A 12,574-nucleotide genomic window follows, 5' to 3' on the forward strand; every position below is an offset into this window, starting at 1 on the left:
TTTACTATGCAGTTAAGAGCTTGAACTTGGGAGCCAGACTGCCTGTTTGAATCCCCATTCCCTTAACTTCTCTGTGCGTCAGTTTCTTCATCTATAAAATGGGGTTAATGATAGCACATACCTCAAAGGTGGTAATAAGGATCAAGTTAATATTTATAGATCTTTTACAATAGTTTCTGGTGGTTATTTCAGAATAGTGATCCCAACGCCCAATTTTGCATTGCCCTTAAGGATCATGAACATCTTTTAAAATTATTTTTGATTTTAAATAGTATAAGGTGCTTATTAAATAAAAACCCACTTAATCACCATTTAATAAAAAAACTTAGAATCTGCTCTCTTTGCCTCTTCTTCTCCTACATGAGAGATACACTCACTGAAAATAAACATCAGCTGACATGTTGTTGGTTTGCTGAAGAGCAAAATAACGTGAGAACCACTATAACCAGCTATGTTAAGGTTTGACCTTTTAGCATGGATTCATTGGGGTACAACTTACAGGAAGTACTGCTTACTGAGAAATTCAATTAAAGCATTGTTAAGCCACCAATCCCACAGCATATAATTAGAAAAACATTCTAAAAGAGTAGAAAGTAATTGTCATGCATTTTATTGGCAAAGCTATTGTTTAAAAATACCACATTTAGAAAATTTGTTAGAGGAATATTTAAGCTAGGTGGAAAAGATTATATTTGTAAGATTTAATTCCAACCTTATAAAAACTCTGAAAAATCTCCCTCCTATACATGCAATTAAAAGTGATTCCTGGCCGGTCACGGTGGCTTATGCCTATAATCCCAGCATTTTGGGAGGCTGACACGGGCGGATCACGAGGTCAAGAGATTGAGACCATCCTGGCTAACATGGTGAAACCCTGTTTCTACTAAAAATATAAGAATTAGCTGGGCGTGGTGGCGCGCGTGGTTTAGTCCCAGTTACTCCGGAGGCTGAGGCAGGAGAATCGCTTGAACCCGGGAGGCAGAGGTTGCAGTGAACCGAAATCGCGCCACTGCACTCTAGCCTGGCGACAGAGCGAGACACCATCTCAAATGTTAAATGACGAGTTACTGGGTGCAGCACACCAACATGGCACATGTATACATATGTAACTAACCTGCACGTTGTGCACATGTACCCTAAAACTTAAAGTATAATAATAAAAATAAAAATAAGTGGTTCCCCCATCCCTAATTTTAGTCTTATGTGTGACAGATTTTTGATATCTCAAGATATTTCTAAGCTCTCTTCCTGTAATTTTGATCTCAGAATGAAGATACTTAGCTATCTTGCAGGAAGCAATTTTCTTTCATTCATCCTTGGGTCCTTTTATAATAGATGCCTTTAGGTGTCTTTTCTCCTTTGCTTGCATTAAGCCTCACCTTTCAATTGATGGCTGTTACTGAGCTTATTTTTTGTTTATTCGTTTTGAAGCACTATCTCAGCTACAATATTGGCATTAAGGGATCTCTTCACTTGGGAAATACAGGCTTTGTGGGGATTAACTGCCTTGGCTTTTGTCAAGCATAAACTATAGAACAGCCCAACCGTAAATCCTTTCTTAAAGAAAAATGGGGTTGCACAGAAGTTTTCTAAGGAGCAGAATTTAATCTTTTTGACATTTGAATAATTATGTATATGACCAGTATCACTTTGTGTTTTAACTTCATTTGAAGCATTCTCTTAAGGAAAATATTTATTAATATTTTTGATTACTATTTCCCTAATATTAATAAAGGAAAATGTTTATTAATACTAAGGTACTAAGGTTACAACAGATAATTTTGGTTAAAATGTCCTCAAACTTTTTATGTACCTTAATTCTCTGATGCAGTTCAGATAATTCTATGGGGAGTACTCAAATCACTGAGTTGTTAGCTCCTTGGGTGTTACTCAGAGAAGCCCCAGCTTGGTCAAGTGGATGCATAACTGTAATCTCAGATTTAGGACATCTGTTTATGTTAGATGTATCCTAAGGCAGATTAATAGAAAGCTGAGAGAATAAGGGAAATGAAGAGAGACTGTTGATTTCTGGTCATTCCCTTGAAGAAGGCCATGGAAAAAAGGGAGGCCATTTAGAGGAGAATGAAGGGAATGGTGAACAGATCTGCAAATGTGGTTTTAGGAATCAGATAAAGGAGCTAAAGAGGACAAGACCTATGTGTTTGCGGGGATGTAATGAAGGAGGCGGTGAATAGAAGAGTAATAGAAGGGCATGACCTAATCTGTGATGCCCTTAAGCATTAGAACTAGAATCAATGGGTAGAATTTACAGTGGAGGAAAGAGGAAAGAAATTCTGTAGAAATAACATTTATAGAACATTCTCTTTATCTAACGTTTATGGAACATTGGGTTATGAACTTTCACATGCATTAGCACGTTTGATCATATAAAACCATACAATTTTTATATAATTTATAAGAAAGCTTGAGAACATCAAAACTATTTGCGTTATCCTATGATGAAATGGGAAGTCCTGGGGATTTTTGGGTTCCTTGTCATGGAGGTATTTAAGCACTGGGAATGTTGTGGAGGGAATTTTATCCTCCTTTCGTTTTTGAATTCAGAGACTAAAATTTTAAAATACATTTTAGTTAATTGTCATCATCCTTGTGTATTTATATTAGACATATTAATAATGTCTAATGATCAAGTGATGACAGGTATTCAGCAAAGCAAAAAAAATTGAAATTACTGGTCAACAAAGTAGTGCATCTTTTTTAAGAAAAGGAACTGTGTTCTTTAGTAATTTCAAGTAATGAAAACTGTTAATTTCTTCAAAAAAAAGTAGAGATTCTTAAAAGTCTTGCGAATTTTACTTCCTTGCCCTCTTCTTGTTTTATAGCTGTGATGAAGGCTACATTGGAGCAAGGTGTGAGAGAGTTGACTTGTTTTACCTAAGAGGAGACAGAGGACAGATTCTGGTGATTTGTTTGATAGCAGTTATGGTAGTTTTTATTATTTTGGTCATCGGTGTCTGCACGTGCTGTCAGTAAGTATTTTTAAACTTAATTTTAAGTAAATCTGAGAAACAGTATTTGCTCATAGTTTTTCTTCTTTTCTTCCTCCCTACATTCTCTTTTGCTTTTTCTTTGATTCAAATAAACCTACATTTTGAGCTTTGCCATTGTTGATATAGAAATATTCATAATAAAACACATAATACATGATTTTTATCATTTACTGAATAAAATTGTTATAATTTAAAATAAAATTTGTATAAATTTTCTAGTTAAAAAAGACAGTCATTTAGTCTTAAAGCCTATATTTTATGTTCGTTAGTAGGCTACATAAGACTTCTATTTTCTGAAACTATACCATAACACAATAACATTGAAAGATAAAAACAAAACTTTTTTTTTTTGCTTTGCCACATTAGAATAATAAACTTTATGTGTAAACCATATTACTTTGTTTTTCCTTTGACTTTCTATTATATACCAGAACTTTGAAAATCAGGAAACATCCTGCTTTTTCTCTGAGACAGAGTGGCTTTGCACAATTTTTATTTGTATGTATGTATGTATGTATGTATGTATGTATGTATGTATTTATTTATTTATTTATTTTGAGACAGAGTCTCACTCTTTTGCCCAGGCTGGAGGGCAGTGGTGCAAACATAGCTCACTGCAGCCTCAAACTCCTGGGCTTAAGCGATCCTCACACCTCAGCCTCCTGAGTAGCGGGGAATACAAGTGCGTGCCACCAAGCCAGGCTTTTTTTTTTTTTTTTTTGTAGAGACTGGCTCTCATTATGTTGTCCAGGCTGGTCTTGAACTCCTAGCCTCAAATGATCCTCCCGCTTCAGCCTCTTGAGTAGCGGGATTACAGGAGTGAGCCACTGTACCTGGTCCTGGGACAATTCTTAATTAAAGTAGTTTCTTTTTGGAAACTTATTTTTATTATTTTTTTTTTTTTTGCAGAGCAGGACTACCACCGAGTATGCTACCAAAAAAAAAGAAAACTATCTTATTAAAGTGGTATCTTTTTGTCTTGAGAAGCTGCCTAGATTCCTAAACTCTTGCATCTACCCTTCACTGTGGTCCACACATAAAGAGGGTTCTCGTGATTCCTTTCTTTGCAATGTCCTAGGGAAAAAAGCACTACCATAGAGGGAGTTTTTATTTGTTTATTTATTTATTTATTTATTTATTTATTTATTTATTTATTTAGAGGTAGAGTCTTGCTCTGTTGCCCAGGCTGGAGTGCAATGGCGATTTGATCTTGGCTCACTGCAACCTCTGCCTCCTGAGTTCAAGCAATTCTCCTACCTCAGCTTCCTGAGTAGCTGGGATTACAAGCGCCCACTACCACATCCAACTAATTTTTGTAGTTTTAGTAGAGATGGGGTTTCACCATGTACACCAGGCTGGTAACTCCTGACCTCAAGTTGATACACCTACCTCGGCCTCCCAAAGTGCTGGGATTACAGGCATGAGCCACCGTGCCCGGCCTAGAGCCCTAAATTTTTTTTTAAAAAGAAACCTGATCATAGGATCTCTTGATGGATAATTTTGTGTTCACGTGAACTACTAGGCCCATACTAATTTCTAACATGTATTTTCTAAGTCCTCTTCGGAAACATCGTAAAAGAAAGAAGAAAGAAGAAGAAATGGAAACTCTGGGTAAAGATATAACTCCTATCAATGAAGATATTGAAGAGACAAATATTGCTTAATGTAAGTGAGATAAACTTGCTGATAGAAAACTATTCAGGTGACATTTAACTGGTGAGATTGGGCTTACTTGCATCTAGTAAATCATTCATTAGAATTTCATTATATTTAAAAACATCTAAAAATAAATCAATGGTTTTTTTCATAGAATCTGAAGCCAGATAAAATACTTCCTCATATCTTTTTTCTGCATGTTACCACAGAGATAGGCATTCTAATTCTGCATGGTTGTGGGGATATTTATATAATTTTTTCTTTCTCATTTTTGGGCACACGAAAGAGGTATTTTAATATAGACACTTTACATTGAAAGAAAATAACAATAGCAATAATAACTACATATATTGAGCATTTACCACAATGCCAAGCACTGTTATAAGCTCTTTAAATGTTGCAGCAGTAAGGATTGTGCAGGAATCACAAATCTTCTCAGATGATCCGATAGATAGACTTTAATGAAGGAACCATGGATCAAGGTTAAGGAAAGGTACACTGAGGCTTCCTGAGCTTGGGAATGGTTGGGAGCTGTTGCCCTTCCTCTATAGGAAGGGCTGAGGTAAATATTACCTTGGCATTCAGAGGCACATTGGAGGAGGGTCCCCGAGGCAGGAGCTGTGGTTGTGGAGGGAATAGCCACTGTCAAATACAACCAAGGACAGAGGGAGGAAATAGGGGAAGAAGTATTCCAAACTTTCTCTCCTTTTGCCTTCGGATCTTCAGCAGGTGCCTCCTACTAGCTAAACCCACCAGAAACCAGAGGGCAATGGAGCCCTGGTGATGGAATCTGAAGTGGTCAGTCTCCTGGAGACAGAGCAGGGCAGAGAAAGGCTCCAAGAAGGCACATGACGTGTAACTAGCACAACAAAGCAGGATAGTTTTGGTTGTAATAACATAAAATCCAACTCAAACTGGCCTGGCTTAAAATGAAGGCAACGTATTAGCTCACATGAATGGCAGTCCAGAGGTAAGGTGGGCTTCACACTTGTCAAACCAGAGGCCCACACATAAGGAAACAGGTTATTTCTCTCTTTCTGCTCACTGTTCTGAGTTGGCTTTCATCCTTGGTCAGTTCCTCTTAGGTCATAAGAAAGGCCAGTAGTAATTAGGGCTACAAGCTTCTTTGTTTACATCCAGTATGAGAGAGTAGTGTCTTTCCACAGCTCAGTTGTACAAAGAATCTCTTCCAGAAAATCCCAGCAGCTTAATGGGGTTGGTAAATGCTTGATGAGAAATTATATGTGCTCCTAACTTATTACAAAAACAACATTACTGAATTGAAAACAAAATCGCTGGCTCTGGATTTTTTAATTAGTATTATTATTGCATAGTCCATTTCTTTTAAGTGACGTGCTGTTATTTTCTTCATTCTCAGAGGCTATGAAGTTACCTCCAGGTTGGTGGCAAGCTGCAAAGTGCCTTGCTCATTTGAAAATGGACAGAATGTGTCTCAGGAAAACAGCTAGTAGACATGAATTTTAAATAATGTATTTACTTTTTATTTGCAACTTTAGTTTGTGTTGTTTATTTTTTTAATAAGAACGTTAATTATATGTATATTGTCTAGTTATTGGGAAAAACGCAACTGGTTAGGTAGCAACAACAGAAGGGAAATTTCAGTAAACTTTCACTTAAGTATTGTCACCAGGATTACTAGTCAGACAAAAAAGAAAAGTAGAAAGGAGTTTAGGTCTTAGGAATTGAATTAATAATAAAGCTACCATTTATCAAGCATTTACCATGTGCTAATAAGTTTGAAATATATTATTTCATTTAATCCATTCAGCAATCCATGAGATAGCTATTATAATCCTCATTTCCTACATATGGAAACAGGGCCAAAGAAGTCAAGTCAAATAATCTAATCCAGATTTAGAGGGCTGGAGATTGGTAGAGACGGACTAGAAATCAAGATTTATCTAAATCAAAATCTATGCTCTTAACCATCATTTTTGTTAATCTGAATCGGTGCAACCCAACTCAATAATATAACCCAAGGTTTTATACTGAACTGTGTTTTGGTATGATTGTGAGATGTCAAGACCATCTTCCTACAGGCACACAGAATGAGAAATCCTGGCCTATATTGCTGTTACCATCATGCTTTCTATAGAATTGACTTTTATTATGTTTCTTTGCTCCTTTATAAATTCTCAATGATGTGACTACATTTTTACATTATTAAAGCAAATAGATTGGCCCCATAACTAGGGAAATGAATAGAGATGGAAAAGTAAATGCTTGGCATTCCTTAAGCCCTGGGTAAGTGTTTATGCTCAATAAAATATAAATAGTATTACTGAAAGAGGCTGTTTATACGGGAGTAATGGTCAGTGACAGCACTGGAGAGACCAGGTAGGGACTGGTTGTGACCATATCCTCATTTATGTTCTTCTTGATGACAGCATATATGATTGCTCTCAGGTAAATTTTGATGCAGTAAATTCGTGACCATAACATCTATTACTTGGGACCATCTTGCCAAGTACTCCTTTACTCCATGATATATTTAATAAACACTGCTTTAAACCTGGAAAAGTACAATCTACATTTAGTGAATATTTCATAGAATATTTAACATTTTACGTTGATTAGGTGGTTCACTTACAAAAATCGATGGAAGATGTCCCCCAAATTGTGCCTGTCAGCCAAGCAGCTTCTTTTTCAGAATCTTTGCAAATTTTACTTTGCAATGTAGATTCCATAGTGAAGTGGAGAATTCAGACAAATGCTGAAATCACATATTACCTTCTAGCGTCTATGGTGTTTTGAGTGAAGCTGGGGCTGTACTTATATATAATACAGAAATAGCTCCCCTATCAGTAAAAGCTAAGCCAAACAACTGATAATTTTCAAAGTCTATTTTTTCTCCTGATTTAATGGTCATACTTGAAACACAATTATATCCAACTGATCCATGTTGTATATGCCTTATTTTCAAAAGTCTCATTTAAGCTCATTCATGCCCTTTCTCTTATGTAGTCTTCTTTGATACGAAAGGAGCTTGGAATAAATATCCATTAGAGCTTTTAAAAACACAAAACAATGCTTTAATGTTTCTTTTTTCCTGGACTGAGTTTGGCTGACCAACAAAATCTCTCAAGCCATTTTTTTTGATCCTAAAATGTCAATGGTGGCTCTCAAAATTTGGTAGATCTGTTATCAAGAAAGAATTTCAAAGATTTTTATATCTTTTCAAAATGTATTTTATAGTTGCTTTGCATACACTAAATAACTTTGTTTATGTAAACTATCAATATTATCATGTAACAAAATAAATTTATTTTTAAAACAAAGTAAACGTGGTTACTTGGGAATTTTTTATTTTACCATGAATTACTAATGAAAATAAATTTGAACACTGTTGCTTTTGAATACCTTATGCTTTGTAAACCCTATCCATTAATGTACTTGAAAGAATCCATCCTGACCATGTGTTTTCTTTAGGAACTAAAGCATCTGGGAGTGTGTTGGACATCTATGGGACTGTCTTCCCAATACCCTGGCCATATTTTTGAACTCCACCTCCAGCTGCATTTGATTGGTCTGAAGTGGGCACTTAATAAACTTGGGCCAATTAGAGTCACTCCCAGAGAAATTGGAAACTTGAACTGAAGTCAGTCTTCACTGGGTTCTTGGGGTGAAAAAATATGCATTTTGAAGCTATTGGCAGTTCCCTTTTGCTTCATGAGGAACAGAAAAACAAAGGAATGTGGTCAGCATATAGCAAGAGAAGATTTAAGCAAATGCTGAGTGAAAAACAGAGACAAGGCACAAATTTCCCAACAGAACATGAGTCCTGATTACAGGCATTCTCAAAGTTTAGCACCATTCCTGTCTATGGGCACGATGAGACATGTTAGTGTCTTCATAATAAATTCTTCATTTGTCTTAAGCTAGTTCTGTTTGGGTTTCTGTAACCTGGAACCAAGATTCTGACCAACTCAGGTGCATCCTGGGATTGTGGACAATGGTTTCTTAAAGAGGAAACGACATCTTCTGTAAAACAAAATATCAAATTATTATTTTCAAATAGTGTCTTTTATCATATTAAATGAACATTTCTAGCAACAGCATTCTGTTGGCACCACACAGACATTCATGGGAGCATGGAGAGGGAGCAGGGAGTTCAGCAAGCACTGATTGGGCACCACTGTGTTTCAGGTACTGTTCCACCCACTGTGACAAATGCTAAGAAGGAATGACTCTTAGAAGTTTAGAGTTTCTAAGTGGGGGAAACAGCTACTCACTGAACATTTCAATGCAATTTGTTGCTCTGAGAAAAGCTCAGGGTATTAAGGAACAGAGAGGAGTGTCACTTAGCCCTGCTTAGTAAGAATTAGGGCAAGCTCCTGTAGGAAATTACATCTGAACTGATGATTGGCTCTGAGAAATAAAGGCCTCTGTCCCAAATCTTTGGTAAGCTCCAAGATTTATTTTTTATTTTGTTTTTGGAGACAGAGTCTTGCTGTCCTCCACGCTGCAGTGTAGTGACACCATCATAGCCTCAACCTCCCAGGCTCAAGCAATCCTTCCACTCAGCCTCCTGAGAAGCTGGGACCACAGGCATGTACCACCATGCCTGGCTTTTTCTTTTTTCCTTGAGACGGCGTCTTCCTATGTTGCCTGGGCTGGTCTTGAACTCCTGGGCTCATCAAATATTTCTTAAGTCTTTGTCAAATGCTACGAAGTTCCTCTGAAAGCACCAGAAGTGGAGGGACCAGGAGGTGATGCTTCAAGGGAACAAGTGAAGAGAAGGAATCAAGGCTTCATCCCTTGCTCCAGGCTGTCCTGGGCATAGCAGGGTAGAGCATGTGGGCGCGTGAGCTGTGAGAGTAGATGTTTCTGGTCCCAATGATGCTATTTGATTAAGTGATGTCCTGAGGTGGCAGGAAGAGATTTTTATAGTTTCCAACAGTTAAGTTATTTAGGGCTTTCCCATTTTCCCCTTTATTTTAGTGCCCATGGTAAAAGCAAGTCACATTGAGAGTGGTGTAAAATGTTCCAGGTCAAATAACGTTATTTAGATAAGACCCTGTTTGTGCAATATTTTGTAAATGAAGTCCAGAACATATTTCAAAGCCCATGGCTTTAAGACCCAGCTATAGCTTTAATGAAATCTTCATTTGAGTATATTGTGAACGTACTTCGTTATGCCTAAACATATTGGCGCACTGCTTTCGTTAATTAATTCATACAAAAATATTTATTAGATTTCTGCTAAATGCCAAGTACCTTAGGTGCTAGGGGTATACCACTTGCATAAAACAATTTAAAAAACCCTATGACCTCATGAAGCTTATCTTCTAGTGGATTTAATCTTTCATAGCATGGAATTTAAAACAAGACTTATTCAAGAATTTATCTTATACTGAGGACATTGCCTCTAGACTTTAACTTAAACAAGTGTCTTGGAGCATAAAACTCAAGATGAACTCATGGAAGATCTCAGTATATAATAGGTTTGGCAGGTTTCCTTGACTGAATAATTTTCATATTTTAATAATGATCATGTAGAACAAACAAAGTATAACTACGTTTTTGCTGTCAAATATTTATTTTTGCTATGCTTGATTAATATTGGTGCTACATTTGGGCATCTGCTCTTCTTCAAAAGATTTTCTATGCTTCAAAGCATTTTTCTACAAAGGAACCTGTTCCCATATGATCATCTTTGTTAACTGAACGTTAATGCTAGAACATAATGTGCAAATAGTGTAGTCTTGCCTATTTGCTAATGTCATTGGATCCTAGAATGTGTATCTTATAATAATATCTAATTGGAACTTCTATAAGCTCCTCATTCTTCCCCAGGATGTGTCAGCTATTAGTGTTCGAAGTAGTCTGAAATTTTATATGAGGAAACTGTATAAACTATACAACTACAGAAACTATACTTGTGATTATTTTCAAGAGCTGAATGATTGTTTTTGGAAATTTCAAAATGTGGACTTCTATATGTTTAATCAAAAATCATAGTCAGTAATTGTACTCAAATAGAAGTGTTGACAAAACATGTTTTTAAATAACTTTCCTTTTATATTGTATTATTTTTATTCAAGTTTAAATTACAAGAAAAAAATATGCAACAGAGGTACTCAAGGCTTGTTTTCTTTATTTTGTTTCTGATCAATTTATTTAAAAAATGTCAAACAAAATTATTCACAAACATGGAACTCTTTAGTGTTGCTTTCTCTAGCAAGTATAATTATTCTTCCAAGATATATGCAGAATAATAAAATATTCTGAAACTCTGTGATCCAAGCTAAATAATGATTTACAGTATTTTGGGCTTTAGTTAGAAGTGACAGAAAAACTTGTATGTCTGACTTGTTCTCTAATACCATTTTTGAAATACTACAATATGTAAATTAATTAAAATAAACTTGTTGCTAGCACATTCTTTTTTAAAATCCTAAGAACATTTCATTTATCCAATGAACCAGGGCTAGCAATTCTAAAAAATCATTTACACAGTGTTTTTTGTTTGGTTGCCTGGTTTTTGTCTGTTTTACTCTTAAATTAAAGATAGTCTGGTCTCAGGTGTTGTATCACCATCACTCTGCCTCCTAAATTCAACTGAAATTAAACTCAAATTCAAAATATCTGAGCTCTTAGCCAGGCCAGCGCTCCTGATAATCCTGTGACTGCAATAGGGATAGGAGAAATTTGCTACTGAACTATCATAATACAAAGGTTATGAACATAGGATCTTTATTCAGACAGATGTAGGCTTCAATTCTAGGTCTGCCACTTACTGTGAGGCCCTGGGCAAGTTATTTAACCTTACTAATGTTTTTGTCAGCAAAGTCAAAATAAATAATAAATAAGGTGGGTTGAGAGACTTAAATGAGATGAAGTCAGTAAAATGCTCAGCTCAGCACCTGGAATATTTTAAATATTCTCTAGGTATGGGCTCAATTGATGTTAATTGTTATTACTAAGATCAATAATCATAGTAATGGTGATAGTGATGATGATGATAATGATATTCTCTAATTACTTCTGTGGAAAAGAAGAAATTATTTTCTGAAGTTGAGTCACTGCACTGATACATTGAAAAGTTTCTGTATTTTTTAAGAATTCATGATCCCTGTGGAAAAGAATGTCTTTCTGTTCCTATTAGAACAAGTTATGTTTAGGTGAAGAATTCCAGCTCAGTGACTAGTCTTATGAAATTACTTCATTTTTCTCTCTGCATTCTTCCTTTCTCCCTTCCCAACTCCTTCCGTAAAAGCACCCAATGAGAAAAAATAAGGAAGAATCACTCTAAGGCTATTGAAAATAACTGAAAGCCCAATAATTTTCAAAATTATGCTGAGACAGAGATATGATAGATATTTCTGAAGGTGGAGTTACACTCTGTACTACTTGTATTTTCAACATTAAGGGAGATTTTAAAAATAACTTGGGCAGTGACTGGGAATAACCTCTGCTATTTGTTACTCACAATTGGCCTGCACAGTAAGTATTACGATACCGTCTTCTGGATGATAAACCTTATGCTCAGGAAGCGTAAGTACCCTGGCAAGGATCATACTACTTGTAAATCATACTCATCTGCCTCTTAACTTTGGCATCTCCATCTTGAAATGAAAGTACACTGGAATTATCTATCTTCTAGATGGAAAGAAAAAGAAGCCTATTGTTCTGGACCCTGCCAATAGGCTAAATAAATGATTACTGAAACTATGTATTTGGCAGATCTTTAAAACATTTTAAATATTGAAAAACTGTACAAGAACAGAAGAATCTGAGAATTTTGTATCAGTCAGATGATTGTTTTTCTATCTAAAGAATTAAACCTTTCAATCAGATTTAACAGGCTTAGCAAATATGAGAAACGAACATTGAGTACAGCATATAGACTGAGCAGTAGAGTTTGCACCCTTGCCAAGGGATGC

The 12,574-nt window shown here is 35.9% G+C and overlaps 1 protein-coding gene across 1 annotated transcript in view; it reads left to right on the top strand.

Moving 5' to 3' along the window:
• BTC (betacellulin) overlaps positions 1–7,966 on the top strand; it is a 28,085-nt gene extending 20,119 nt beyond the window's left edge. The window contains exons 6-8 of the mRNA XM_063611014.1: positions 2,844–2,990; positions 4,567–4,676; positions 6,046–7,966. Coding sequence (XP_063467084.1) covers positions 2,844–2,990; positions 4,567–4,675 — 256 coding nt within the window. The 3' untranslated portion in view covers position 4,676; positions 6,046–7,966. The remainder of the gene's footprint in view (positions 1–2,843; positions 2,991–4,566; positions 4,677–6,045) is intronic.
• Positions 7,967–12,574: the final 4,608 nt, after the last annotated feature.

This window comes from Symphalangus syndactylus, chromosome 10 (assembly GCF_028878055.3).
Source record: "Symphalangus syndactylus isolate Jambi chromosome 10, NHGRI_mSymSyn1-v2.1_pri, whole genome shotgun sequence".
In the NCBI taxonomy this organism is placed as follows: Eukaryota; Metazoa; Chordata; class Mammalia; order Primates; family Hylobatidae; genus Symphalangus; species Symphalangus syndactylus.